This window comes from Saccopteryx leptura, chromosome 2 (assembly GCF_036850995.1).
Source record: "Saccopteryx leptura isolate mSacLep1 chromosome 2, mSacLep1_pri_phased_curated, whole genome shotgun sequence".
Classification (NCBI taxonomy): Eukaryota; Metazoa; Chordata; class Mammalia; order Chiroptera; family Emballonuridae; genus Saccopteryx; species Saccopteryx leptura.
Window position 1 is genome coordinate 14,591,126 of NC_089504.1, and position 26,978 is coordinate 14,618,103.

General features: G+C 41.2%; 1 protein-coding gene across 1 annotated transcript in view; it reads left to right on the forward strand.

The window, feature by feature from the left end:
- C5 (complement C5) overlaps positions 1-26,978 on the forward strand; it is a 125,318-nt gene that overhangs the window by 63,136 nt on the left and 35,204 nt on the right. Inside the window, exons 20-26 of the mRNA XM_066367283.1 lie at positions 173-312; positions 1,362-1,589; positions 4,107-4,167; positions 13,708-13,797; positions 14,793-15,005; positions 15,832-15,907; positions 19,163-19,322. Of these exons, the coding sequence (XP_066223380.1) occupies positions 173-312; positions 1,362-1,589; positions 4,107-4,167; positions 13,708-13,797; positions 14,793-15,005; positions 15,832-15,907; positions 19,163-19,322 (968 nt within the window). The remainder of the gene's footprint in view (positions 1-172; positions 313-1,361; positions 1,590-4,106; positions 4,168-13,707; positions 13,798-14,792; positions 15,006-15,831; positions 15,908-19,162; positions 19,323-26,978) is intronic.

A 26,978-nucleotide genomic window follows, 5' to 3' on the forward strand; every position in this document is an offset into this window, starting at 1 on the left:
ATCCACTTTGGTTCTGAGAGGTGAAAGTTGGTACGTCTGCCTACTCCAGTGCCATCTTGTCTCCCTAATTTTTTTTCTTGAAGCAAAACAAATGTGAGACATTTTTAGTACTGATAAAGTATTACAAGAATTCCCTAATATGCTTCTACTTTGCTTTTACTTTGTGATACAGGTATATGTGTTTCTCACACTGTCAAGGCAACAGTATTCAAAGATGTCTTCTTAGAAATGAATATGCCATATTCTGTTGTACGAGGGGAACAGATCCAGTTGAAAGGAACTGTTTATAACTATAGGACATCTGGGATGCAGGTAAGTTGGTGGTTATGATATGTTAAAATAAATGAAAATAAAAGAATCCTCTAACTTTCTGAGAATTCTGTTAATGAAATTATCACATACACAAAAAATAAATAAAAACTCATTTCAACAGTATAAACCAATATAAATCAATATGACTCAGTAGGCTTCTTTAATTCCTGCCTCACCTACCTTGGTTGTTTCTGAAGAGGGAAAAGGAATTTTTCATTTTTGAGAAAGTCTTCAAAATTAGTGGTTAAATACTGGCACTCTTTCTTATTTCCCTGCTTAATTTATTCTGATTATGAATTCTTTTGGGTATATAGTTCTCAGTTATATCACTTCACTAGATTTTGGAAGAGAGAGGAAAAATATTCACTGTTTGAGCCAGAAGTTAGTAGCTACAATTATTATCCCCAATAAAAATATGGGGAAATGGCAGTGAAAGAGGTCTTACAACCTGCTCTCATTACACAGTAAGAGACAGCCAAGATTTGAACCTAGGTCTTCCTGGAGCTAGAATTTGGTTATAAAATTGGGTATAAGTGGGAGGTTAAGAGGTAAGATCAGAAAATTAATTTGGGGACATATTTGTCAGGGCCCTGAATGGCAACAGATAGGATTTTCAGTCTTTCATAAAGCCATTTGTCGAATACCAAAGACTAAGCTAAGAGATACAAAGATAAGTGAGACAAAGTGCCTGAGCCTCAGGTTCCCACAGTCTAAAATGCAAAGAGACAGCGTAACAAATGCTATCACAACAACATGAACAAAGAATTTCAGTAATTTTGCCACTGACTTAGTACATAACAGCGTTAGGAAGGTAAGATATTTTTGAATAGTGCTGAGCTTTCTGGACATCCCTTCACGTTGCTAAGGTCTGCAGCAACTTGTGTGTGTTTTAGAAAATCTGAAAAGAACTTGATCCTCTGCCTTAGAATCTAAGGGATTATTTAACACTGTAGAAGCATCAGGGAAGGAGTTGTGTCCAGATGAACACAGGAAGAACACACTTTCCTTATCATAGACTGTTTTGATATAATTGTTCATTGATATTTCAGTTCTGTGTTAAAATGTCCCCTGTGGAGGGAATCTGCTCATCAGGAAGCCCAGTCATCGACCATCAGGGGAGAAAGACCTCCAAATGTCTGCTCCAGAGGATAGATGGCTCCTCCAGTCAACTGGTGACTTTTACTGTGCTTCCTCTGGAAATTGGCCTCCACAAGATCAACTTTTCACTGGAAACTCCACTGGGAAGAGAAATCTTAGTAAAAACATTACGAGTAGTGGTAAGAAAAACATGTTTTTCCTAATTCTTTTAAAATTACCTTTTTCATTCTGAAAAAGAAAGTTATCAGCAATTTATACTTAGTAATTCATAAAAAGACCCAGAAAATGATAATGTACATGTAACAAAATGTTAATATTTGGGGAAATCTGGGTGGAGGTTATCTCAGATCTTTTTTGTACTATTTTTGTAACGTTAACTCTGAAATTATATTTTTAAAATTTAAATGGGACATTATTACTTGCTTATTGTAGAAATTATAGAATAGTGAAAAAAAGAACACAAAGAAACTTAAAGTCACCTATAATCCCTACACCCAGAGATATTCAATTTTAACAATTAGGTATATAGCTTTCCAGGTTTTCCCTTCTAACACATTTAGAAAGTGTGTTCTTGAAACCTATGTGACAGGTATTATACTTGCCACTAGAGATGTAAATAAGACAGGCCCATGCATTATTGTTTAGAATTTATAATCTAGAAAATTTTCCATTTTATAAATGAGTAAATAAAAAAGCCAAAAAAGGAAGAAAACTATCATTTATTAAGTACTATATACCCATACAGTCTATTAAGTATCTTCATATTATTTAATTAAGATAAGATTCTTGCCCAGAGTCACATGACTAGTTAAATGACAGAACTGTCTTCTTAGGGTCTGTCAACCAATAGTCATTGGCCACAATTCAATGCCAACAGGAATCCCCAGTTTGGGGTGCAAGAAGGAATGAACATCACTGTAAAAGCAGCCTGGCTATGAGATGGCCCTAGGGCCAGGCCCCTCTCCAGATATCAGCTCTGCTCTGCTCCTTGACAACTGTTTTGTACTGCACTGGTCTGCTCTGCTGTGATTTGGTCTGCTCTGATCTGTGCCAGTCTGCTCTGGCTTGCATTGGCCCGCCCTACTATGCTCTGCTCTGCTTCATTGAAACATCTTCAATGTTTCAGCTCAGCCAGGAAGACTGTCTGTAATCTTCTTTGGAAAGGGAATATGCACTTTCAGAGCAAAAGGGTAATTGACTTATACCGAGAGAAGTCCCCACTCCTGGTCACTGATTGATATAATCCTTCAAACCTGTGAAGACTCCAAATCCTCAAACACTGATTGGTCCAAAAGGCACAGTCCTGATTGGTTCAAATAGAGGCACTCTGGTTGGTCAGAGCTGTGCAGCACCAATTGGTTGAGGAAAGCCTCAGTCCTATTGGTTGAAATAGGATTCCAGTACTTCCTTGATAAGGGCTGGTTTAGATGGCAGAAACAGAGTACAGCAGTAAGTTCAATGCAGGTACAGCAAGGCTCCTCCCTAAAGTGTGGTTTGTGTGGGGCCCCTGTATACAAATGGCTGCTAAGCTCTATTTTTATTTATGCACTCCAACTGGGATCTACCTGGCAAACCTCATCTAAGGCCAATGCTTGAATCAAGCAACCTACCCTCAGTGCCTGAGGCCAGTGCTTAGACAGCTGAGCTATCCTCAGTGCCCAGGGCTGATGCTCCAACCAGTTGAGCCACTGGCTATGAGACAAGACGAGAAGAGAGAGAGAAGGGGAAGAGGGAGGGGAAGAGAAGCAGATGGTCGTTTCTCCTGTGTGCCCTGAGTGGGGATTGAACCCGGGAAGCCAACATGCCAGGCTGATGCTCTATCCACTAAGCAAACCGGCCAGAGCTATTTATTTTTTAAATTGGAGCCCAGCTAGCTACCAGGAGCCCTTCTTAGTAAGTATCCTCTCCTTCAGGGTCCACAGTCTTCATTCTCTGAGTTCTGATTTCAGCCATGAAATTGACTTTAATAAACATGCTGCCTGACCAGGTGGTGGTGCAGTAGATAGAGGGTCAACCTTGGATGCTGAGTCCCAGGTTCAAAACCCCAAGGTCGCTGGCTTGGGCAAGGGGTCGTTGGCTTGGCTGGAGCCCCCTAGGCAAGGCACATATGAGAAGCAATCAATGAACAGCTGAAGTGCTGCAACTACAAGTTGATTCTTCTCATATCTTTCCCTTTTTGTCTGTCTCTCTCTTTCTCTCACAAAATTAAATTAAAATTAAATAAAAAAATAAACATGTATTGGCTTATTTTGTTCTATGCATCCTTGTGTGGTGGTTCTATCCAAAGGCTCTGGAGCCAGGCTGTCTGGGTCTGAATCCTGGCTCCACCATTTTCTATCAGTGTGCCATTGGATAAGTTCGTTGATCTCTCTGTGTGTCAGTTTTTTCATCTGTCAAATGGGAGTAATAATAGCACCTACTTCATAGAGTATATTTGAGGTTAAATGAGCTAATACCTACAAAACACTTAGGTTAGTTGCCTGCCTTATAATAATTTCTATTTAAGTGTTTAATCTGATTATTATGAAAATAGCCAGAAAATCTTATTCTTGCATGTATACATTTAAGTATTTAAATATACTTTGCCTCCTCAAAAAAGGATTTTTTAATTGGAAAGGTGGTCAAGTTGACCTAAGAATTCAGGTTGTATACATTTAATTATGTTTTTAACTGAATGTTTTCTGTCTTTATATTAGCCAGAAGGTGTCAAAAAGGAAAGTTATGCTGGTATTACTTTGGACCCAAAGGGTATTTACGGTAGGCAAAATAATTTTGTATTTTATGTGTTACCTTCTGCTCTAGAAATTAAACTATATAACTGGAAACACTATTTTTCAAAATGTTAATTGTCTAGAATGAGAAGTGTACATTTCTTAGTTCATTGCCATTCTTGATTGCATGTATTGTATGGTAATCTGAATGGGTTTAGAAAAAAGAAAAATAATTTCATTAGTTTTAAATTGAAAGCATTGAAATAATAATAATTGCATGACTTCCCTTAGATATTAATCATTTTCAACACAATAATAATTATAATATTTTTATTTAATCATCAGTCCAATGAACACATGAGAAAAAGTCATTTATGCCCTGACCGGAAGCTCAGTTGGTTAGAGCCATCATCGTGAAGCACAGAGGTTGTCAGTTTGATCTCTAGTCAGGGCACAAACAGGAACAGATTAATGTTCTTATCTCTCTCTCGCTTCCTCTCTAAAATCAATAAAGTAAACATTAAAAAAAAATAAAGTCATTTACATACTTAACATGCATTATTTGAAAACATAATAATGCTGATTTATCACTTTACAAACCATTCTTAGTTGTTTCTGCTTCCTTTTTATAAGATATTCTGAATCTTTTCAAAGTTAGAATTTTACAAACATTTGAGCACTTAAGGCTTAAATACAATTTCTATTTATGAAATTTATAATGTGTTCAGTTAATAATTCTTTTCAACAAAAAAATACAGACTTCTGTAGTTCTTATTAAATGGTTAAAATTTACCTTATTGTTGCACTCAATCATTTTTCTTTTCTTTCAATGATATAGCAATGGGGATAAAAAATGTTTACTTCAGAGAGTCGTTTCCTCTGGGAAAGCAAAGAACTAAGACCTCAACATTTTAAACTAGCTGAGTATCATAAACTGAATAAGGATGACTTCAACAGAGTAACAAAAGAAAAATCCATCCAATATACGTGGATCCATACACTAGTGTTTTTCTCTCATTTTTATCTGCACACAGCTCTCTTTCCAGCTTGCCCACTATGGGGGATCTGTGGGAAGAGATATCACAAGTTCTGAAGTTTTAGCTTCATGCAGTTACATCATGACTCAGAGACACTGCATTCCTTGGTTTCCCCCTGTTTTTACTCTTGTGCTTCCTATACTAACATTACTGTAAACAGTTTTCCAAAACAGCCCTGTCTTACCCATCCTAGATGTGAAAAGAGGTCCACAAGATTGGAATGAAGGATCTTTTATCTGGGAATAGATCTCTCTATCAAAAATCTTGGTTTAAAAAAATTATCTAGCCCTGGCCAGTTGGCTCAGTGGTAGAGCGTCGGCCTGGCGTGCAAGGGGTCCCAGGTTCGATTCCCGGCCAGGGCACACAGGAGAAGCGCCCATCTGCTTCTCCACCCCTCCCCCTCTCCTTCCTCTCTGTCTCTCTCTTCCCCTCCCGCAGCCAAGGCTCCATTGGAGCAAAGATGGCCCGGGCGCTGGGGATGACTCCTTGACCTCTGCCCCAGGCGCTAGAGTGGCTCTGGTCGCGACAGAGCGACGCCCCAGAGGGACAGAGCATCGCCCCCTGGTGGGCGTGCCGGGTGGATCCCGGGCGGGCACATGCGGGAGTCTGTCTGACTGTCTCTCCCCATTTCCAGCTTCGGAAAAATACAAAAAAAAAAAAAAAAAAATTATCTGCCTGTTTCCAATCTTGTCAAATGACTCTTTCGTTCTCTTTTCTTTTCTTTTCTTTCTTCCTTTCTCTCTCTCTCTCTCTCTCTCTCTCTCTCTCTTTTTGAAGTGAGGGGACAGACATAGGAAGGGAGAGAGATAAGAAGCATCAACTCATAGTTGATGCACCTTAGTTTTTCATTGATGCTTTCTTATATGTGAGTCTGCAACCTTGGGCTTCAAGCCAGCGACCTTTGGGCTCAAGCCAGCAACCATGGTATCATGTCTATGATCCCACGTTCAAGGCAGAGACCCTGCACTCGAGCTGGGTGAGTCTGCACTCAAGCCAGAAGAGCGCACTCAAGCCAGAAGAGCACACTCAAGCCAGCAACCTCGGGGTTTTGAATCAGGGTCCTCAGTGTCCCAGGCTGATGCTCTATCCACTGTGCCACCACCTGGTCAGGCTAATGACCTTTTCCCTTTATCATTTTAGACAACTTAGATTTAGGCAGCTTTGTTACTTTCTAGAGTGCTAAATAGGGTAAAGATGGCAATTAGTTCTGTCCAGTTTATTTCAGAGATTTTATTAAATATTTCCAATACTTATATGATACATTGGAATTGCTATACTAGAATAAGACTTTATAGAGTTCTTTTTTTTAAAGCTATGATATATTTAAGAAAGTAAATGGATACTAATATTAGAAGAAATCTGAAAAGCATATCATGAGGGAGAATGAGATATCAGAACAAATTGTAAAGTTATAATAATTAACCTTGTGTGACATTAGCTTTAAAGAGATTAAACACAGGCCCTGGCCGGTTGGCTCAGTGGTAGAGCGTTGGCCTGGCGTGCAGGAGTCCCAGGTTCGATTCCTGGCCAGGGCACACAGGAGAAGCGCCCATCTGCTTCTCCACCCCTCCCCCTCTCCTTCCTCTCTGTCTCTCTCTTCTCCTCCCACAGCCAAGGCTCCATTGGAGCAAAGTTGGCCCGGGCGCTAAGGATGGCTCTATGGCCTCTGTCTCAGGCGCTAGAATGGCTCTGGTTGCAACAGAGTGACGCCCCAGATGGGCAGAGCATCGCCCCTGGTGGGCATGCCAGGTGGATCCCGGTCAGGCACATGCGGGAGTTTGTCTGACTGCCTCCCTCTTTCCAGCTTCAGAAAAATACAAAAAAAAAGAGACTAAATACAGAGACTCAATACTCAAGACTATCCCCAGTTGTTAGTTTCTGCTTTCTCTCCCTGAAAAGCCTTTTTTCCCTAACTCTTTTCTTACCTCCAATGAAGAGTTCAGGTCCCCACACCCACTCCATTTCCTGGCACACCATTGTCATTGGTCCGGGCAGGCCCCTCTTGTGTTTTATTTTCTTCTTTCATTCCGCTCCCATTTTCTTCCTCCAAATGCACCCACTCAGATATGCTTGCTTGATATATGTCTTTGAGTAGGGACATAATGTTGGTTTGTGTGTGCCTGCCTTTTTAACATACAAAAGGTACTGTGCTTTAGATCCCATTCTATTTCTTTTCTTTTCTTTTTTTTTTTTTTTCCGAAGCTGGAAACAGGGAGAGACAGTCAGACAGACTCCCGCATGCACCCGACCGGGATCCACCCGGCACGCCCACCAGGGGCGACGCTCTGCCCACCAGGGGGCGATGCTCTGCCCCTCCGGGGCGTTGCTCTGCCGCAACCAGAGCCACTCTAGCGCCTGGGGCAGAGGCCAAGGAGCCATCCCCAGCGCCCGGGCCATCTTTGCTCCAATGGAGCCTTGGCTGCGGGAGGGGAAGAGAGAGACAGAGAGGAAGGAGGAGGGGTGGGTGGAGAAGCAAATGGGCGCTTCTCCTATGTGCCCTGGCCAGGAATTGAACCCGGGTCCCCCGCACGCCAGGCCGACGCTCTACCGTTGAGCCAACCGGCTAGGGCCCCCATTCTATTTCTTCAGTGTTCAAGCTCAATATTCAGTTTTAAGGAAATATCTCTATTGTTATATGTACGTTTAATTCACTGCTTCTTACATAATATTTCAAAGTATGGTCTACCACAGTTTGCTTAGCCCTGCCCTGTTGAGGGATCCTCCACTACTATAAACAAAACTGCAGTAGACATCCTATGCATCTCCCTTTGCGAATCTGTGTGAGCATTTATCTGGACTACATATTCCAGAGTGGGACTGCTGGGTCAAAGGGCGTACATATATTGAATATCATAACTTCTGTCATATTGCTCCTCATAATGGCTGCGCTGTTTGCACTTCCACCAGCACTGCATGAGGGTTTCCTTATCTCCACATCCTCACCAACATTTCGTATTCCTTGTCTCTGTAAAATGGGTCATTTTTGTGGGATAGAAAGTGACTACTCATTATTGTTTTAATTTGGGTTCTTGTGATTACTAATGATTTTAAACATTTCTTCATATAGGTGTTGGCCATTTGCGCTTCCCATCTCTGAATTGCCTATTCCTATCTTTTAAGACATTTTTCTATTTTTTATTTGGGTTTCATTACTTATTTCTTGTTGATTTTATCTCTTCTGTACTTCATGCAATAATGAACCACAGTGTGTTTTGAACAGGAATTCTTTATTATGATATAGTTAAATTCATTATAATTTTATTTTATTATTATATATTTTAGGGGTAATTAATTTTCCCCCCCGAAGTTAGAAGTGGGGGGGGCAGTCGGACAGTCTCCCACATGCACCTGACCGGGATCAACTTAGCATGTCCACAAGGGGGCGATGCTCTGCCCATCTGGGGCATTGCTCTGTTGCAGCCTGTAGCCATTCTAGCACATGAGGCGGAGGCCATGGAGCCGTCCTCAGTGCCCGGGCCAACTTTTGCTCCAGTGGTGCCTTGTCTGCGGGAGAGGAAGAGAGAGATAGAGAGGAAGGAGGGGGGAAAGCAGATGAGCACTTCTCCTGTGTGCCCTGACCAGGAATCAAACCCGGGACTTCTACATGCCAGTCTGATGCTCTTCCACTGAGCCAACTGGCCAGAGCTATTTTGGGGGTAATTTTAAAGAAGTCGTTCCACGCCATTAGTTTAGACAGATACTGCAGTATATTTTATCTTATTGGTTTTACAAGATTTCACTTTTAAATGTTTTAATCTTTCTGGCATCTACCTTTATATGGGATGTCTTGATGGGTCTTTTACCATGATCTCTGACAAGGAATAAAATTGACTTCTTTTGGTTTTAGCTTTCTCTTCTGTACCTTTTCCATCTGGTAGCAGAGTTGATAGTGAGAATTGAAACAGCCAAGCCTCGCCTGTGGTAACACAGTGTACAAAGCATTGGACTGGAATGTTGAGGTCGCCGGTTTGAAACCCTGGGCTTACCTGGTCAGGGCACATATAACAATCAATCAATGAACAACTAAAATGAAGCAACTAAGTTGACACTTCTCACTCTACACACCCCCCATCTGTAAAATCAATCAGTAATATCTTTAAAAAAAATAATAGTCAAGAGCAGGAATCAATGAGAAAAATGGTGGAGATTCAAATTAAGATAATTTCAAACAACCTACTGTTATTAAGTACCATATATAATGCAGGAACTGTTTGCCAGATAGATTCTTTAGTCATATTACACTGGGGAACAAATTTTTTTCATTTTCTGTTGTGTGAGGTTTTAGAACTGTTTCTATATATTTCTGCATCGCTGATTCCAAATCTGAAGTCCAGTTTTTGGTGCATGCTCTAGTTTTGATGCAATTTTAATTTCTTTTTGTTACAGTTAATGGCATGCATTGGTTTTTAAATTGCAGTTAAAGGGCTATGACTCTTGGATTAAACATAACCACAAGGCAATTAATGTTTTACAAACATCACTTTTACATAATTGTAGTTTGTTTTGTTCCTGAAGTTGGAAACGGGGAGGCAGTCAGACAGACTCCCCCATGCACCCGACCGGGATCCACCCAGCATGCCCACCAGGGGGTGATGCTCTGCCCATCTGAGGCATTGTTCTGTTGGAACCAGAGCCATTCTAGTGCCTGAGGCAGAGGCCATAGAGCCATCCTCAGCACCCAGGCGAACTTTGCTCCAATGGAGCCTTGGCTGCAGGAGGGGAAGAGAAAGACAGAGAGGAAGGAGAGGGGGAGGGGTGGAGAAGCAGATGGGCGCTTCTCCTGTGTGCCCTGGCCGGGAATCGAACCCAGGACTCCTGTACGCCAGGCCGATACTCTATCATTGAGCCAACTGGCCAGGGCTAGTTGTTCTTAAATGTAAAAAATTATTATCTAAGAAAAACACCCTCTTATTTTGTTTTAAGATTGAATCATGGCTTCTTCAAGTAGGCATAAATATAAGAATGATCCTGACACCTTTTGTTATATATGTGGCTGTTACACATTCAACATCAAAGGCACAATATTTCATCATTTGTGACACGTGCATATATTGCCTATTTTCAAGTTCCCCTTAGCGATCAAGACAAGAATTGGGCTCCTCATACTGCGTGTCATAATTGTGAGGAAGTGCTTCATGACTGGACAAAAGGAAAACGTAAAAGAATGCCTTTTGGTATTCTCATGGTTTTGGGACCACAGCAGTGACTATTATTTCTGTCTGATCCATACAAAAGGTATCGACAAGAAAAAACAGCATATGATCACATATCTTAATATTCTTTCAGCATACGACCTATCCCATACTCTGAGACACTCCTGGCTCCAGTTTTCAATGATTTTATTTTTTCTAAGGACAAAGAAAGTGAACATGGTGATCAAGTATATTTTGATAAGATGCATGAGGAAATGGTTGTAGAATATAAAGGGTCTTCTTCTGATGCCAAGTAGTCATTAACCCCTCAGCAGTTTAGCCAACCCGAATTGAATGACTTAGTAAGAATGACATAAAAATTGTCCTCAACTTTCTGAAGTATGAGAAGCATAACTGGATCATTTGTGTGGATCCTAAAATGGTAAGTTTCCTGCTAGGACAACAGAGAGATTTCATAAAGTATACTTGCTTTCTCTGTTTGTGGGACAGCTGAACTCAGAAGAAACACTGGACACAGAAGGAGTGGCCAAAACGTGAAGCTCTGGAAGTAGAGATGCAAAGTATTGTGAATGAACCTGTAGTTAATTGAGACAGGATCATTTTTCCCCCACTTCACATCAAACTTGCCTTAATGAAGCTGTTTGTTCAAGCTCTGAATAGAGAAAGTGAATGCTTTCAACATATTATTTCTGCTTTTCCTGCCTTGTCTTTCAAGAAGATAAAAGCAGGTGTATTCGATGGACCTCAAATTCGAACCCTCATACGTGACAAGAATTTGCCAGGAAGATGAATAAGGAGGAGAAAGCAGTATGGCAGTCTTTTGTGGCAGTTACAAAGAACTTCCTTGGCAACAAAAAAGCAGAAAACTATGAACTTCTGGTTAAAGGATGCTGTTGGCTTTCCTCGACATTGGATGTAACATGAGCGTTAATATTCACTTCCTGAACAGTCACCTTGATAAGTTTCCCGAAATCTTTGGGCTGTTAGTGGTGAGCAGACTACTGCTGGAGCATCAAACGAGATTGTCCTCAACAAGTACACAAACGCAACAGCTACAAATGCAAATTTTTGCCTGAATAGAATTTAAATAAGTTTTGTGCAAATTTTATGATTAAAATAAGTGTTTTAATATGTTCTGTTTTGAAATTGTAGACAAATTCTGATGCAATCATATCTTTTAGTGTATTAGTGTATTTACTGCATTATATAAGTTATTATATTTTCACAAATATGATGCCCAAGAAGACATTCTACTTCATTATGTTAAACTAAATGTTGAAAATTTTATAATAAGATGAAAACCTAAAATCTTGAATTGCAAAAAAACTGTAGCTTACAGAGAAAAACTAATGTCAGATTTGAGATCAGCACACTCGAATTAGGTAACAACAAGTGTTTTTGTGGATGCAACAGAAATTTTGTTCCCCAGTGTTATTTTTACCCTCACTAAACAGCTTTTAGGAAAACATTAATACCTCTATTTAACTGATGAGCAAACCAAGGCATAGAAAAATTAAGTGTCTTGCCCAGTGTCACATATAGATTAAGCTCTTCCTGAACTCCATGCTCTTTCAATCACACTGCAAACCTCTTAAATATCTCCACTGAGTTTTATTTTGATGTTATAACCTCAGATTCATCAAAGGTTAATGGAGAAAGAAGTTACCTGAGGAACGTTCCTGCCTCTTCTGCAAAGCCATGTGGCTTGTCCTTTAAATTGCAAAATATCACTACTTTTTTTTTTTTTTTTTTTTTTCTTTTTTCATTTTTCTGAAGCTTGGAAACAGGGAGAGACAGTCAGACAGACTCCCGCATGCGCCCGACCGGGATCCACCCGGCACGCCCACCAGGGGCGATGCTCTGCCCACCAGGGGGCGATGCTCTGCCCATCCTGGGCGTCGCCATGTTGCGACCAGAGCCACTCTAGCGCCTGAGGTATAGGCCACAGAGCCATCCCCAGCGCCCGGGCCATCTTTGCTCCAATGGAGCCTTGGCTGCGGGAGGGGAAGAGAGAGACAGAGAGGAAAGCGCGGCGGAGGGGTGGAGAAGCAAATGGGCGCTTCTCCTGTGTGCCCTGGCCGGGAATTGAACCCGGGTCCTCCGTACTTTTTTTTTTTAAAGCATCTGCCAAGTGCGAGGGACTGTGTTAAGTGGTAGGACTGGAGCATTCTCTAAGAGATGTTCCTGTCCTCACAGAGCTTTCTTAGCATGACAATGGTAGATAGAGTCTTGTGATTCCTACTCATGGGCTCTGCAGTAAAACTTCTGGAGTTCAGATCACAGCTCCATTTGTAGTAGCTCTGTTACCTTAAGCAATTTGCTTTTTAAACCTGTTTCCTCATCTGCAAAATAAAAATAATAACAGACCTAGCATACAAGTATGTGATGAGGATTCAATGTAACAATGCATTTAAAAAACTTAGCAGAGTCTTTGCTATTCTATCAGTATAATGGTAAATAGTATCATCTTTATGAAATAAATGAGTGATTACAAGAGAAAACAATGTACTGATAGTGGTATGCTAAAACTCTGTTGTAGTGCATAGTATGAAAGAGTCTGAGTAACAGCGAGAAGAGAAGGTAGAATTTCAGAGCATGCTTCCTAATGAAGCTCATCTTCACATTTCCACCACTAAGGAATTACATGTTATTTTTAGATTTCAGTTCTAAGAACAATTTTCTCTTTGAACAAAATAGCAGTCTCACTTTTACTGGTGAATAAGATTTATATTATCTTATATGTTTCCTATCTTGTAATGACCAGGAAACTTATAGTCAAATTTAATGCTTTATTTAAAGAGATTTCATAAATGTAGGGTTTGATAAAAAGCCTTGAGTATTTTTAACTTCCTTTTAAAATTTTAGTATTATTATTATAAAAGAGTATTTTATTTTTTAAAAAATTCTTTGGAGAGCCTGACCAGGTGGTGGCGCAGTGGATAGAGCATCGGACTAGGGTGTGGAGGATCGAGGTTCGAAACCCCGAGGTTGCCGGCTTGAGCATGGGGTCGCTGGCTTGAGTGTGGGATCATAGACATAACCCCATGGCCCCTGGTTTGAGCCCAAAGTTTGCTGGCTTGAAGCCCAAGGTCACTGGCTTGAGCAAGGGGTCACTCGCTCTATACTGCAGCCCCCGCTCCCACCCCTGTCAAGGCACCTATGAGAAAGCAACCAATGAACAACTAACAGACTAAGGAGCCGTAACGAAGAATTGATGCTTCTCATCTCTTCCTTCCTGTCTGTCTGTCCCTATCTGTCCCTCTCTCTATCTTTCTCTGTCTGTCTCTATCACAAATTTAAAAAATATCCTTAGAGGTAGCTATGTTATAAATAATCTGCAAATAGTCTTCCCTCAAGAAATCTGTGTAAATCTAAAAAAACTTTTTTTAATTTCAGGTGTTGTTAGCAGACAAAAGGAGTTCCCATACAGAGTACCATTAGATTTGGTTCCCAAAACAAAAGTCAAAAGGATTGTGAGTGTAAAAGGTAAACTAAGAAATGCCATTTTTATTTTTCATTTCACTTTGTGCTTCAAACAAAAATAAAATATCCTCATGGTTATTCTGTTTCTCCTCTTCTCAGTAGCATATACAAATTCACCTCTGGAAGTACCCTATCCCTACTCTCACCTTCAAATCCCCGTCCACCTTTCTATCTTCTTCCACTGGCCTGATTTAAATGGAGATTTATTCTCCATGATGGAGGGTAGGGGCTGTCACTGGCCCAGAGACTTCTCTACAGTGGGGGTGTGCAGCTGCTTCTAGACTTAAGAACTTCCCACGATCTTAGTGGCCAGTCCTGCTCCAGAGAATGCTTTGTGAACTGCAGATGGTCTTGAAACAGCAGCACTACTCTGCTGAAGTACCCTTCCCAAAGGCACATGCAAAAGTGGTGTCTTTGGTGGGTTACCTCTGGTCTCCAGCCTTTACAATTCAATGACATAGCATCAAAATAATAGAAGGTTCTGATTCTACTTTACCTTAGAGAAAATCTTGGAGTCACTGAATGTTGGTACTGGAAAGGACTTTTAAAATCAGGCACAACCCTGTTATACATATAAGAAAGAGGTTTGCCTAAGATCTCACAGTGAGTTATGGATAGAGCCCTCACAGCTCTCACAGAGCATTCACAGTTCAGATTCTTTGCTTTGCTTTGTGTTAGCGACTGATTGATAGGGTTTACTATGTCTAACCTAATGCTATCAGGTTGAATGGTGACTAATTTACCATGTACTCCATGCAGTAATCTGCCCACTGTACTACACCGTCTTAGCACCATATAACTGTGGTATGTTTAAGCCTACTTTTGCTGTTTCTTTTAAATTTATCTTCCTAACCAGATCTTTTCATCTCAGTTATGAGAATTAATTCAGCTGCCTAGATAAAAAGTGAAGAATAGGGATGCTTGCTCTTATCTCTATTTAAAATATATTGTTACTCAGAAATTGATTGTGTCTACTTTGAATTGTTTGTGTGTTTCAGGACTGCTTATGGGTGAGGTCATGTCTGCAGTTCTGAGTCGGGAAGGCATTGATATCCTTACCAACCTCCCCAAGGGGAGTGCAGAGGCGGATTTGATGAGCATTGTTCCAGTATTCTATGTTTATCACTACCTGGAAGCAGGAAGTCATTGGAACATTTTTTCTCCTAACTCATTAACTGAAAAAGAGTACATGAAGAATAAATTAAAAGAAGGTAAAAAAAAATTGTTTTACATATTGTGCATAAAAATCTTATTTTTTGTTTTTGTTTTTGTTTTTTAAGTGAGAGGAGAAGAGATAGAGAGACAGAGTCCCGCACACACCCTGACCGGGATCCACCCAGCATTCCCCGTCTGGGGCGAATGCTGGAATCAACCAAGTTATCTTCAGTGCCTGAGGCCGACACTTGGACCAACCAAGCTATCCTCAGTGCCCAGAGCCTATGAGTGAACCAGTTGAGCCACTGGCTGCGAGAGGGAAAGAGAGAGAGAAGGGGGAGAGGGAGGAAAGAGAAGCAAATGATCACTTTTCATGTGTGCCCTGACCAGTGATCAAACCCAGGACGTCCACATGCCAAGCTGTTGCTCTATCCACTGAACCAACCAGCCAGGGACCAAAAATCTTGTGTTTTTTAAACTAATAGTTTAATTAAACTAATATGTTATGAATTGTACAAAAACTTAATTATAAAAGCACTACAGCAAAAATATTATAAGGTCGAGTCTACTACATGAATAAATATTATTTGCTGTTGCATTTTGGCTTAAGTTACTAAAATGCCTGGATGAGATACAAGACACCTGCATTTCAAATCTACAGAGCACTTTCTAACTTCTTGAATGAGTTCAGAATGCTTTACTTGATAATTCCCAGTTGAAGTGATCTGTATATTTTATTTGAGAAGTTCAATGTTGGCCACAGAGCATATACTTATTGCCTAACACCAAGGGAAATTTACCATTCCTGGGGGCCTATAGAGCACTCTTTGAGTAGAACTGGAGCTCAGTGAAGCACTCTGTTCTTTTTCTGATTCCTCTTAGGGATGTTAAGCATCATGTCCTACAAAAATCCTGACTATTCTTACAGCATGTGGAAAGGTGGAGAGGCTAGTACTTGGTAAGTAGAAGGTTTTGACTTGCATTTTCATATACAGTAGTTGTTGATTAATTAACTGAAGAATAAGAACCTTAATGGCAACTTCATTTATCTAGTTGCTCAAGCTAAAAGCTTAGTCATCGTTCACTGCCCTCTTTTGCTTACAAGCTGCATCTGATGTATCAAATACCTTCGTCTGCGCCATCAAAATATGTTCTAAATTTGACTACTTCTCACCAACTGCACTGCACCTGGTCCAAGCCACTCTCATCTCTCACCTATATTATTGTACTAGCCCCCTCAGGCTTTTCACCTTCAGCCCTTGACCCTCTTCAGTCTACACAGCGTCTGGAATGACCTTGTTAAAGCATAAGTTAGTTTATGCTATCCAAAACCATTCAGGAGCTTCCCATCTTACCAGGGTAAGAATAAAAGTTCTTACTGTGAGCTACAAGACCCTCCAGTGTCTGGCCCCACCTCACCTCTCTGTCTGCATCCCCTTCCACTCTCTTTCATTCAACTCAAACCCCTTGGCCTCTTTGCTGTTCCTCAAACAGTCCAGGCATTGTTCCCACTCGGGGCCTTTGCACTGAATGTCCTCTGTCTGGTGTGCTCTCCCAGGTATCAGTACGGCTGGCTTCTTCAGCTCCCTCAGGTCTTAACCAAAAGTCACCTTCTCAGTGAGGCTTCTGTTAATCATTCTATCTAAAACTGTACCTCATTCCCATCCCAACGCTTTATGTACTTCTCTCCAACTTTCCTTTTTCCTTAAAATATATAACTAACATTCTTTTTAAAATTTTTAAAAATGGAATTTATTGAGATGACATTGGTTAATAAAATTATATAGGTTTCAAGTATACAATTCTATACTGCATTATCAGTATATTGTATCGTGTTTATAACCCAAAGTCAACTGTCCTTTCTGTCACCATTTATCCCCCCCTTACTCTCTTCTACCTGCCCCACCCCACTTTCCTTCTGGTGATCACCATACTGTTGTCTGTATCTATGAGTTTGGGGTTTGTTTTTTTTTTGCTTAATCCCTTTATTTATTACATCCAGTCCCCCAACCTCCCTGCCCTCTGACTATTATTAACATTCTTACTTATCTCATTTATTGTCTGTCTGATGGTCACTAGAGTGTAAATTCTATGTGGGCAATTCAAAGTATACCTAGTATCTGATACATACCTGGCACATAGTAGATGTTCAATAAGTACTCATTCAGTGAAGCATAATAACTTACAAAATTCTGCTGATTTGAGGGAAAGACAGTCTGAATTAATTAAATCCTATGGCAGTCTATTTTCAAAAAAATATCATGCTTTGACAAAATATTTACTAAAAGCGCAGTATGCCATGTGCTTTGTAGGTTCTAAATATGAAACACTCTTAAAGAGTTTACAATCTAGAATAATTGACTTTTAGAGTATGTCCTTTAACTATTGAGAGACTCTAGGATTTCATCCTTGACCCTCTTATTTTTGGTAATTTCTTCTGGTATAATCTCACCATTGCTCATGACTTTCATAACTTCTATGCAGATGATTCCCTCATCAATGTCTCAAAACCTGACTTATTTCTTAAGCTCCAGATCCGCATTTCTAGGGTCTGGGAGCCAAAGGCTCTTTAATCACAATTGTGCCAGATTCATCCTTCTGTTTCTCCCTTAATCAGTGCACAGCAATGCTTTGTTTTATATCTGATTTGACTCCTCCCTTTCCTTTTAGCTTTATATCTAATCAGTCACTAGGTCGCATAGATTGTATCTTAGAAGTAGATCTAACCTTGTGTGGGTGGTACATTTAAAAGACATGTAGATGCCTGGAGCATGCCAACCAGAAGGTAACTACCAGGATGCGTTGGGGTAGGTTTCGATCTAGATTGCAAATCACCACAACAGAGGCTGAGAACTGAATGCCTAGAGAACAGAAACCCCAACAAGAAGATGCGCCAGCCTCTCAGTAAACTCTCAGAGCCTCTCAGGAGTTCTGGGCAAAACTGAGTGGACGGTAGTTAGCCAGAAACATAGAAACACATATATACATAGAAAAAAATGGCCTGTACCTGAATACTTGCAAAAAAAATTTTTTGAAAAAATATAGGAAATATGTAAAAAGTAAAGTAAATAATGTATCATTTATTTCAAAAAGGAAAATGAAAACAAAATTTTATTTTATTTTATTTTATTTTTTCATTTTTCCGAAGCTGGAAACGGGGAGGCAGTCAGACAGACTCCCGCATGTACCTGACCAGGATCCACCCGGCACACCCACCAGGGGGCGATGCTTTGGCCCTCTGGGGCGTCGCTCTGTTGCGTCCAGAGCCATTCGAGCGCCTGAGGCAGAGGCCACAGAGCCATCCCCAGCGCCTGGGCCATCTTTGCTCCAATGAAGCCTCGCTGCGGGAGGGGAAGAGAGAGACAAAGAGGAAGGAGAGGGGGAGGGGTGGAGAAGCAGATGGGCGCCTCTCCTGTGTGCCCTGGCCGGGAATCGAACCCAGGACTTCCGCACGCCAGGCCGATGCTCTACCGCTGAGCCAACCAGCCAGGGCGAAAACAAAATTTTAAAGTGAGGGAGTCAAATATCTCAAAGGCATCTTAGGAGCTAAAGAATGGGCAGTTGGGTGAGTAAGGGAACTGGAGGAGAGGAATCTTCATTCAGTGCAATGCAGAGGCATTGTGGAGGTTGTGAATTAGATCCTTTCTAACGGTCTTTGAGAGACATTTAGCAAGGACTTACATTGCTTTTCAACTGAGTAATTGTGATAATCAAGGTTTCCTTGTGAGGTAGTGAGTCCTACATCAAAAGCATTGGCTCGAGGGGAAGCAGGTAAACATCCCAGGGATGGTGGGGAAGGGCGGTCAAGCCTCAGACAGGGATTTAGATTAGATAGCTTGCACAAAGTTTACAATCTATAATTTTATGACTTTGTTCTTCCACATCTCATGTTCAAGGGTCAGTGCCTTGACTCAATACTATTTGTTTCACCGCTATTGTCTTTAAATTTAGACAGTAAAATTATTTTATCATTAGGCATCTATTTTTTATTGTGCATGGGCTAACACTGTGGTTCACATTTGTTGATGGTTTTGGGGAGATCATTCTGAAATCTTCTTTTCTCTTGTACAGTGGTGACAACTTTGGAATTGCATGTTTTAAAATGTTATTTTCTTTCAAAGAATAAACACTGTATGAAATAAAACACACAGCAAATTGAAAGCCAGAAGGGATTCAATGCCTAAATGTTTATTTATTTGATTTTGTCTTATAGGTTGACAGCTTTTGTTTTAAGAGTACTGGGACAATTACATAAATATTTACCTCAGAGCCAAAATTCAATTTGTAATTCTTTAATGTGGCTGATTGAGCAATGTCAACTACCAAATGGATCTTTTAAGGAACATTCCGATTATCAACCACTAAAATTACAGGTAAGGAAATCAAATGTACAAATTAGCAATAGTTTTATTTATAAGTTCCAGTTTTGTTATCAACCTATTTTAGGAGGATGAAGAAGAGAGGGAAAAATATAGGTAATCTTGCAAGAAACTCCTGTTGTATCCAGGCAAAGAATTTGAAAGTTCTTCTCACACTCTTCTTCAGACCATCTGGTCTGATAAGTGATATCTTAGACATCTCGTATAACAGGCCTTGATCTATCTACATTCATTCAACTCACTGAGCACATCATACATGAAAAGGTGTCTTTGGGGCAGTCTAGGGGAGGAAGAGTGGGAAGGATGGACCAGACAGTATCCCTACCACAAAGGAGCTCACACCCTGGTAGGGAAAGTGGAGTAAAAATACCAGCACCTCTAATCAAGGCATAAGTGTGTGTGTTCTTCATTTGGATAGATATTAATTGAACATGTACTAAGTACTGCATGGTATAGACCCAACAGTGAACAACACAGCTGTGTTCAGTACAGTCACAGAGCTTATGATCTAGCAGAAACGCTGAGTAGGTACTTTCAGGTGTGTGATACATGTACGAAAATGGAAACGTTCTTTCACTGAAAGCAGGCAATCTAACCAAGATTTGGGGAGTTGGAAAAATGAGTTGCCAGGCTCCTGGGAAATAGGTAGAAGGGAGTCAGGAAGAGTGTTCCGAATGGAGCCAACAGCCTGCCTGGCATTTTTTTTTTTTTTCATTTTTCTGAAGCTGGAAACAGGGAGAGACAGTCAGACAGACTCCCGCATGCGCCCGGCCGGGATCCACCCGGCACGCCCACCATGGGGCGACGCTCTGCCCACCAGGGGGCGATGCTCTGACCATCCTGGGCGTCGCTATGTTGCGACCAGAGCCACTCTAGCGCCTGAGGCAGAGGCCACAGAGCCATCCCCAGCGCCCGGGCCATCTTTGCTCCAATGAGCCCTGGCTGCGGGAGGGGAAGAGAGAGACAGAGAGGAAAGCGCGGCGGAGGGGTGGAGAAGCAAATGGGCACTTCTCCTGTGTGCCCTGGCCGGGTATCGAACCCAGGTCCTCCGCACGCTAGGACGACGCTATACCGCTGAGCCAACCGGCCAGGGCCTGCCTGGCATTTTTGAAGTGGAGAGAGACGGTGGTGGTTCATTCAAAGAGCTGAGGCCAAGAGAGCTAAGGGGGTGAGGGGCATGAAATGAAACTGGAGAGTTACTAGAGTTCACTTAATGGAAGGTCTTAGAAGCATTGTATTGGAATACACTGGGGAACAAAATTTTTGTTGCATCCACAAAAACACTTCCTCTTACCTAATTCGAGTGTGCTGATCTCAAATCTGACATTAGTTTTTCTCTGTAAGCTACAGTTTTTTTTGCAATTCAAGATTTTAGGTTTTCATCTTATTGTAAAATTTTTAACATTTAGTTTAACATAATGAAATAGAATGTCTTCTTGGGCATCATATTTGTGAAAATATAATAATTGATATAATCCAGTAAATACACTAATACACTAAAAGATATGATTGCATCGGAATTTGTCTACAATTTCAAAATAGAACATATTAAAACACTTATTTTAATCATAAAATTTGCCCAAAACTTATTTAAATTCTATTCAGGCAAAAATTTGCGTTTGTAGCTCTTGCATTTGTGTACTTGTTGAGGACAGTCTCGTTTGATGCTCCAGCAGTAGTCTGCTCATCACTAACAGCTCAAAGATTTCGGGAAACTTATCAAGGTGACTGTTCAGGAAGTGAATCTCTTTTTTTTTTTTTTATTTAATTGTGTTTACATAGATTCTAGGATCACCCCAAATGCATCCCCCCTCCCCCATATTCCCCTCAACATCCCCCTTTCCCCCCTCCTCACAGCACCCTCCCCCCTTCCCTTCAGCTTTATCCCATCCTATCATCCCCTTTCCCTCTGTCCTCTTTTCCTCTGATCCCTTTGATCTCTCCTCTGTCTCAATTCCGTTTCTCAGTTCTCACTGTTTCTTGGATTCCTCAAACGAGTGAGGTCATATGCCATTTTTCTTTCTCTACCTGGCTTATTTCACTCAAAATAATAGTTTCCTGGTCCGTTCATGTTGTCACAAAAGGTAATATTTCCTTCTTTTTCATGGCCCCATAGTATTCCATTGTATATGTACCACAGCGTTTTAATCCACTCGTACACTGACGGACACTTGGGTTGTTTCCAGATCTTCGCTATTGTGAACAATGCTGCCCTAAACATAGGGGTGCATTTCTTTTTTTCAGTCAGTGATATGGTTTTCTTGGGATATATTCCTAAAAGTGGGATGGCTGGGTCCAAAGGAAGATCCATTTTTAATTTTTTGTGGAAACCCCATACAGTTCTCCACAGTGGCTGCACCAGTCTGCATTCCCACCAGCAGTGCAGGAGGGTTCCCCTTTCTCCACATCCTCGCCAGCACCTATCGTGTGATGTTTTGTTAATGGGCGCCATTCTGACTGGTGTGAGGTGGTATCTCATTGTGGTTTTAATTTGCATTTCTCTAATGATTAGTTATGTTGAACATTTTCTCATCTGTCTATTTGGCCATCTGTATGTCCTCTTTGGAGAAGTGTCTATTCATTTCTTTGGCCCATTTTTTGATTGGCTTGTTTGTCTTCCTGGTGTTGAGTTTTACAAGTTCTTTATAAATTTTGGTTATTACCCTTATCAGACGTATTGATAAATATGTTCTCCTATCAAGTGGTTTGTCTTTTTATTCTGTTCATATTGTCTTTAGCTGTACAAAAGCTTTTTAGTTTGATATAGTCCCATTTGTTTATCCTTTTTTTTTGTATTTTTCTGAAGCTGGAAACGGGGAGAGATAGACAGACTCCCTCATGCGCCCGACCAGTATCCACCCAGCACGCCCACCAGGGGGCGACGCTCTGCCCACCAGGGGGCGATGCTCTGCCCCTCCGGAGCGTCGCTCCGTTGCGACCAGAGCCACTCTAGTGCCTGGGGCAGAGGCCAAGGAGCCATCCCCAGCCCTGGGCCATCTTTGCTCCAATGGAGCCTCTCTGCTGGAGGGGAAGAGAGAGACAGAGAGGAAGGAGAGAGGGAGGGGTGGAGAAGCAGATGGGCGCCTCTCCTGTGTGCCCTGGCCGGGAATCAAACCCAGGACTTCTGCACGCCAGGCTGACGCTCTACCACTGAGCCAACTGGCCAGGGCCTGTTTATCCTGTCTTTTATTTCACTTGCTCGTGGAGATAAATCAGTAAATATATTGCTGCGAGAGATGTCGGTGAGCTTACTGCCTATGTTTTCTTCTAAGATGCTTATGGTTTTTTGTTTTTTCTTTTTTTTTTCTTTTGCACTTTTCTGAAGCTGGAAACGGGGAGAGACAGTCAGACAGACTCCCGCATGCGCCCGACCGGGATCCACCCGGCACACCCACCAGGGGGCGACGCTCTGCCCACCAGGGGGCGATGCTCTGCCCCTCCGGGGCGTCGCTCTGTTGTGACCAGAGCCACTCTAGCACCTGGGGCAGAGGCCAAGGAGCCATCCCCAGCGCCCGGGCCATCTTTGCTCCAATGGAGCCTCGCTGCGGGAGGGGAAGAGAGAGACAGAGAGGAAAGAGAGGGGGAGGGGTGGAGAGGCAGATGGGTGCCTCTCCTGTGTGCCCTAGCCAGGCCGATGCTCTACCACTGAGCAAACCAGCCAGGGCCTAAGATGCTTATGGTTTTACAGCTTACATTTAAGTCTTTTATCCATTTTGAGTTTATTTTTGTGAATGGTGTAAGTTGGTGGTCTAGTTTCATTTTTTTTGCAGGTAGCTGTCCAATTTTTCCCACACCATTTGTTAAAGAGACTGTCTTTACTCCATTGTATACTCTTACCTCCTTTGTCAAATATCAATTGTCCATAAAGGTGTGGTTTTATTTCTGGGTTCTCTGTTCTGTTCCATTGATCTGTATGTCTGTTCTTATGCCAGTACCAAGGTGTTTTGAGTACAATGGCCTTATAGTATAACTTGCTATCAGGAAGTGTGATACCTCCCACTTTATTCTTCTTTTTCAAGATTGCTGATGCTATCTGTGTTCTTTTCTGGTTCCATATAAATTTTTGGAATATGCGTTCTATATCTTTGAAGTAAGTCATTGGTATTTTAATCAGTATTGCATTGAATTTATAAATTGCTTTGGGTAATATAGACATTTTAATGATGTTTATTCTTCCTAACCACGAACACAGTATATGCTTCCACTTGTTTGTATCTTTCTTGATTTCTTTTATCAATGTTTTATAATTTTCTGAGTACAAGTCTTTAACCTCCTTTGTTAAGTTTACTCCTAGGTACTTTATTTTTTTGGTTGCAATAGTGAAAGGGATTGTTTTCTTAATATCTCTTTCTGGTTCATTGTTGGTGTATAAAAATACCTCTGATTTCTGTGTATTAATTTTATACCCTGCCACTTTGCTGAATTCATTTATCAAGTCGAGTACTTTTTTGACTGAGACTTTAGGGTTTTCTATATACAGTATCATATCATCTGCTCTGCAAATAATGATAGTTTTACTTCTTCTTTCCCAATTTAGATGCCTTTTATTTCTTCTTCTTGTCTGATTGCTCTAGCTAGGACTTCTAGTACTATGAAGTTGAATAAGAGTGGTGAAAGGGGGCACTCCTGTCTTGTTCCTGATCTTAAGAGAATTGCTTTTAAATTTTGCCCATTGAGTATGATGTTAGCTGTGGGTTTGTCATAGATGACCTTTATCATGTTGAGGTATGTTCCCTGTATTCCCACTTTGCTGAGAGTTTTGATCATAAATGGGTGCTGTATTTTATCAAATGCTTTTTCTGCATCTATTGAAATTATCATGTGGTTTTTCTCCTTCCTTTTGTTTATGTGATGAATCACATTGATTGATTTGCGAATATTGTACCATCCTTGCCTCCCCAGAATGAATCCCACTTGATCATGATGTATGATTTCTTTCATGTATTGCTAGATCCGGTTTGCTAATATTTTGTTGAGGATTTTAGCATCTAAGTTCATCAGGGATATTGGCCTATAATTTTCTTTCTTTGTGTTGTCTCTGCCTGGTTTTGGAATCAGAATTATGCTCGCCTCATAATAGGAGCCTGGAAGTCTTCCTTCCTCTTGAATTTTTTGAAATAGCTTAAGAAGGATAGGAGTTAGTTCTTCTTTGAATATTTGGTAGAATTCCCCTGTGAAGCCATCCGGTCCAGGGCTTTTGTTTTTCGGGAGTTGTTTTTTTTTTATATATGTAAATTTTTAAAAAAATTTTTATTTATTCATTTTAGAGAGGAGAGGGAGAGACAGAGAGAGAGAGAGAGAGAGAGAGAGAGAGAGAGAGGAGAGACAGAGAGAGAGAAGGGGGAGGAGCTGGAAGCATCAACTCCCATATGTGCCTTGACCAGGAAAGCCCAGGGTTTCGAACCGGTGACCTCAGCATTTCCAGGTCCACGCTTTATCCACTGCGCCACCACAGGTCAGGCAGGAATTTTTTGATAACTGTTTCTATCTCATTTGTTGTAATCGGTCTGTTTAGGTTTTCTGCTTCTTCCAGATTGATTTTTGAAAGATTATATGTTTCAAGGAATTTGTCCATTTCACCTAGGTTGTCTAGTTTTTTGACATACAGTTCTTCATAGTACTATTTCCTTACAATATTTCGTATTTTTGTTGTGTCGGTTATTATTGATCCACTCTTATTTTTCATTTTATTTATTTGAGTCCTCTCTCTTTTTTTCTTGGTGAGTCTGGTTAAGGGTTCATTGATTTGTTTACCCTTTCAAAGAACCAGTTCTTGGTTTCATTGATCCTCTGTATTGTTTCTTTAGCCTCTAAGTCATTTATTTCTGTTCTAATCTTTATTATTTCCTTCCTTTTACTACCTCTGGCCTTTACTTGCTGTTCTTTTTCTAGTTCTTTTATATGCAAGGTTAAGTTGTTTATTTGAGCTTTTTCTAGCTTCTTAAGGTATGCCTGTAGTGCTATGAACTCCCCTCTCAGTATTGCTTTTGCTGTGTCCCATAAATTTTGAGTGTATGCTCATTATCATTTGTTTCTAGGAATTTTTTTTATTTCTTCTTTGATCTCATTGTTAATCCATTTGTTATTTAACAACCTGCTATTTAATTTTCATGTGTTTGAGAATTTTTGAATTTTTCTGTTGTGGTTGATTTCTAATTTCATGCCATTGTGATCAGAGAAAGTGCTCGATATGATTTCTTTTTTTTTTTTTTTTTTTTTTTTTTGTATTTTTCTGAAGCTGGAAACAGGAGAGACAGTCAGACTCCCGCATGCGCCCGACCGGGATCCACCCGGCACGCCCACCAGGGGTGACGCTCTGCCCACCAGGGGGCGATGCTCTGCCCCTCTGGGGCGTCGCTCTGCTGCGACCAGAGCCACTCTAGCGCCTGGGGCAGAGGCCAAGGAGCCATCCCCAGCGCCCGGGCCATCTTTGCTCCAATGGAGCCTTGGCTGCGGGAGGGGAAGAGAGAAACAGAGAGGAAGGAGGGGGGTGGAGAAGCAAATGGGCGCTTCTCCTATGTGCCCTGGCTGGGAATCAAACCCGGGTCCCCCGCACGCCAGGCCGACGCTCTACCGCTGAGCCAATCGGCCAGGGCCTCGATATGATTTTAATCTTCTTAAATTTGTTGAGACCGCTTTTGTGCCCTAACATGTGGTCTATCCTAGAGAATGTACCATGAGCACTTGAAAAGACTGTATATTCTGCTGCTTTAGGGTGAAAGGTTCTGAAGATATCTATTAAATCCAGTTGATCTAGTGTGTCCTTTAAGTCTGCTGTTTCTTTGTTAATTTTCTTTCTTGAGGATCTATCTAGTGATGTTAGTGGGGTATTGAAATCCCCTACTATTATAGTATTGCTGTTGATCTCACCCTTTATATCAATCAAAGTCTACTTTATATATTTAGGTGCTCCTATATTAGGTGCGTAGATATTTATAACGGTTATATCTTCCTTTTGGATTGCTCCCTTTATCATTATGCAGTGACCTTCTTTATCTCTTACTATAGCCTTTGTTTTAAAGTTTATTTTGTCTGATATAAGTATTGCTACCCCAGCTTTTTTTTCATTTCCATTTGCATGAAATATTTTTTTCCATCCTTTTACCTTCAATCTATGTGCATCTTTTGTTTTAAGGTACGTCTCTTGTAGATAGCATATGTATGGGTCCTGTTTTCTTATCCATGCAGCTACCCTATGTCTTTTGTTCGGATCATTTAATCCATTTACATTTAAGGTTATTATTATTATTTTTTTTTTTTGCATTTTTTTGAAGTTGGAAATGGGGAAGCAGTCAGACAGACTCCCGCATGCGCCCGACCGGGATCCACCCGGCACGCCCACCAGGGGGCGATGCTCTGCCCATCCGGGGCATTGCTCTGTTGTGATCAGAGTCACTCTAGCACCTGGAGCAGAGGCCAAGGAGCCATCCCCAGCACCCAGGTCATCTTTTGCTCCAATGGAGCCTTGGCTGCAGGAGGGGAGAGAGAGACAGAGAGGAAGGAGAGGGAGAGGGGTGGAGAAGCAAATGGGTGCTTCTCTTGTGTGCCCTGGCCAGGAATTGAACCCGGGACGCCCTCACGCCAGGCCGATGCTCTGCCACCGAGCCAACCGGCCAGGGCCAAAGGTTATTATTGATATGTAGTTGTTTA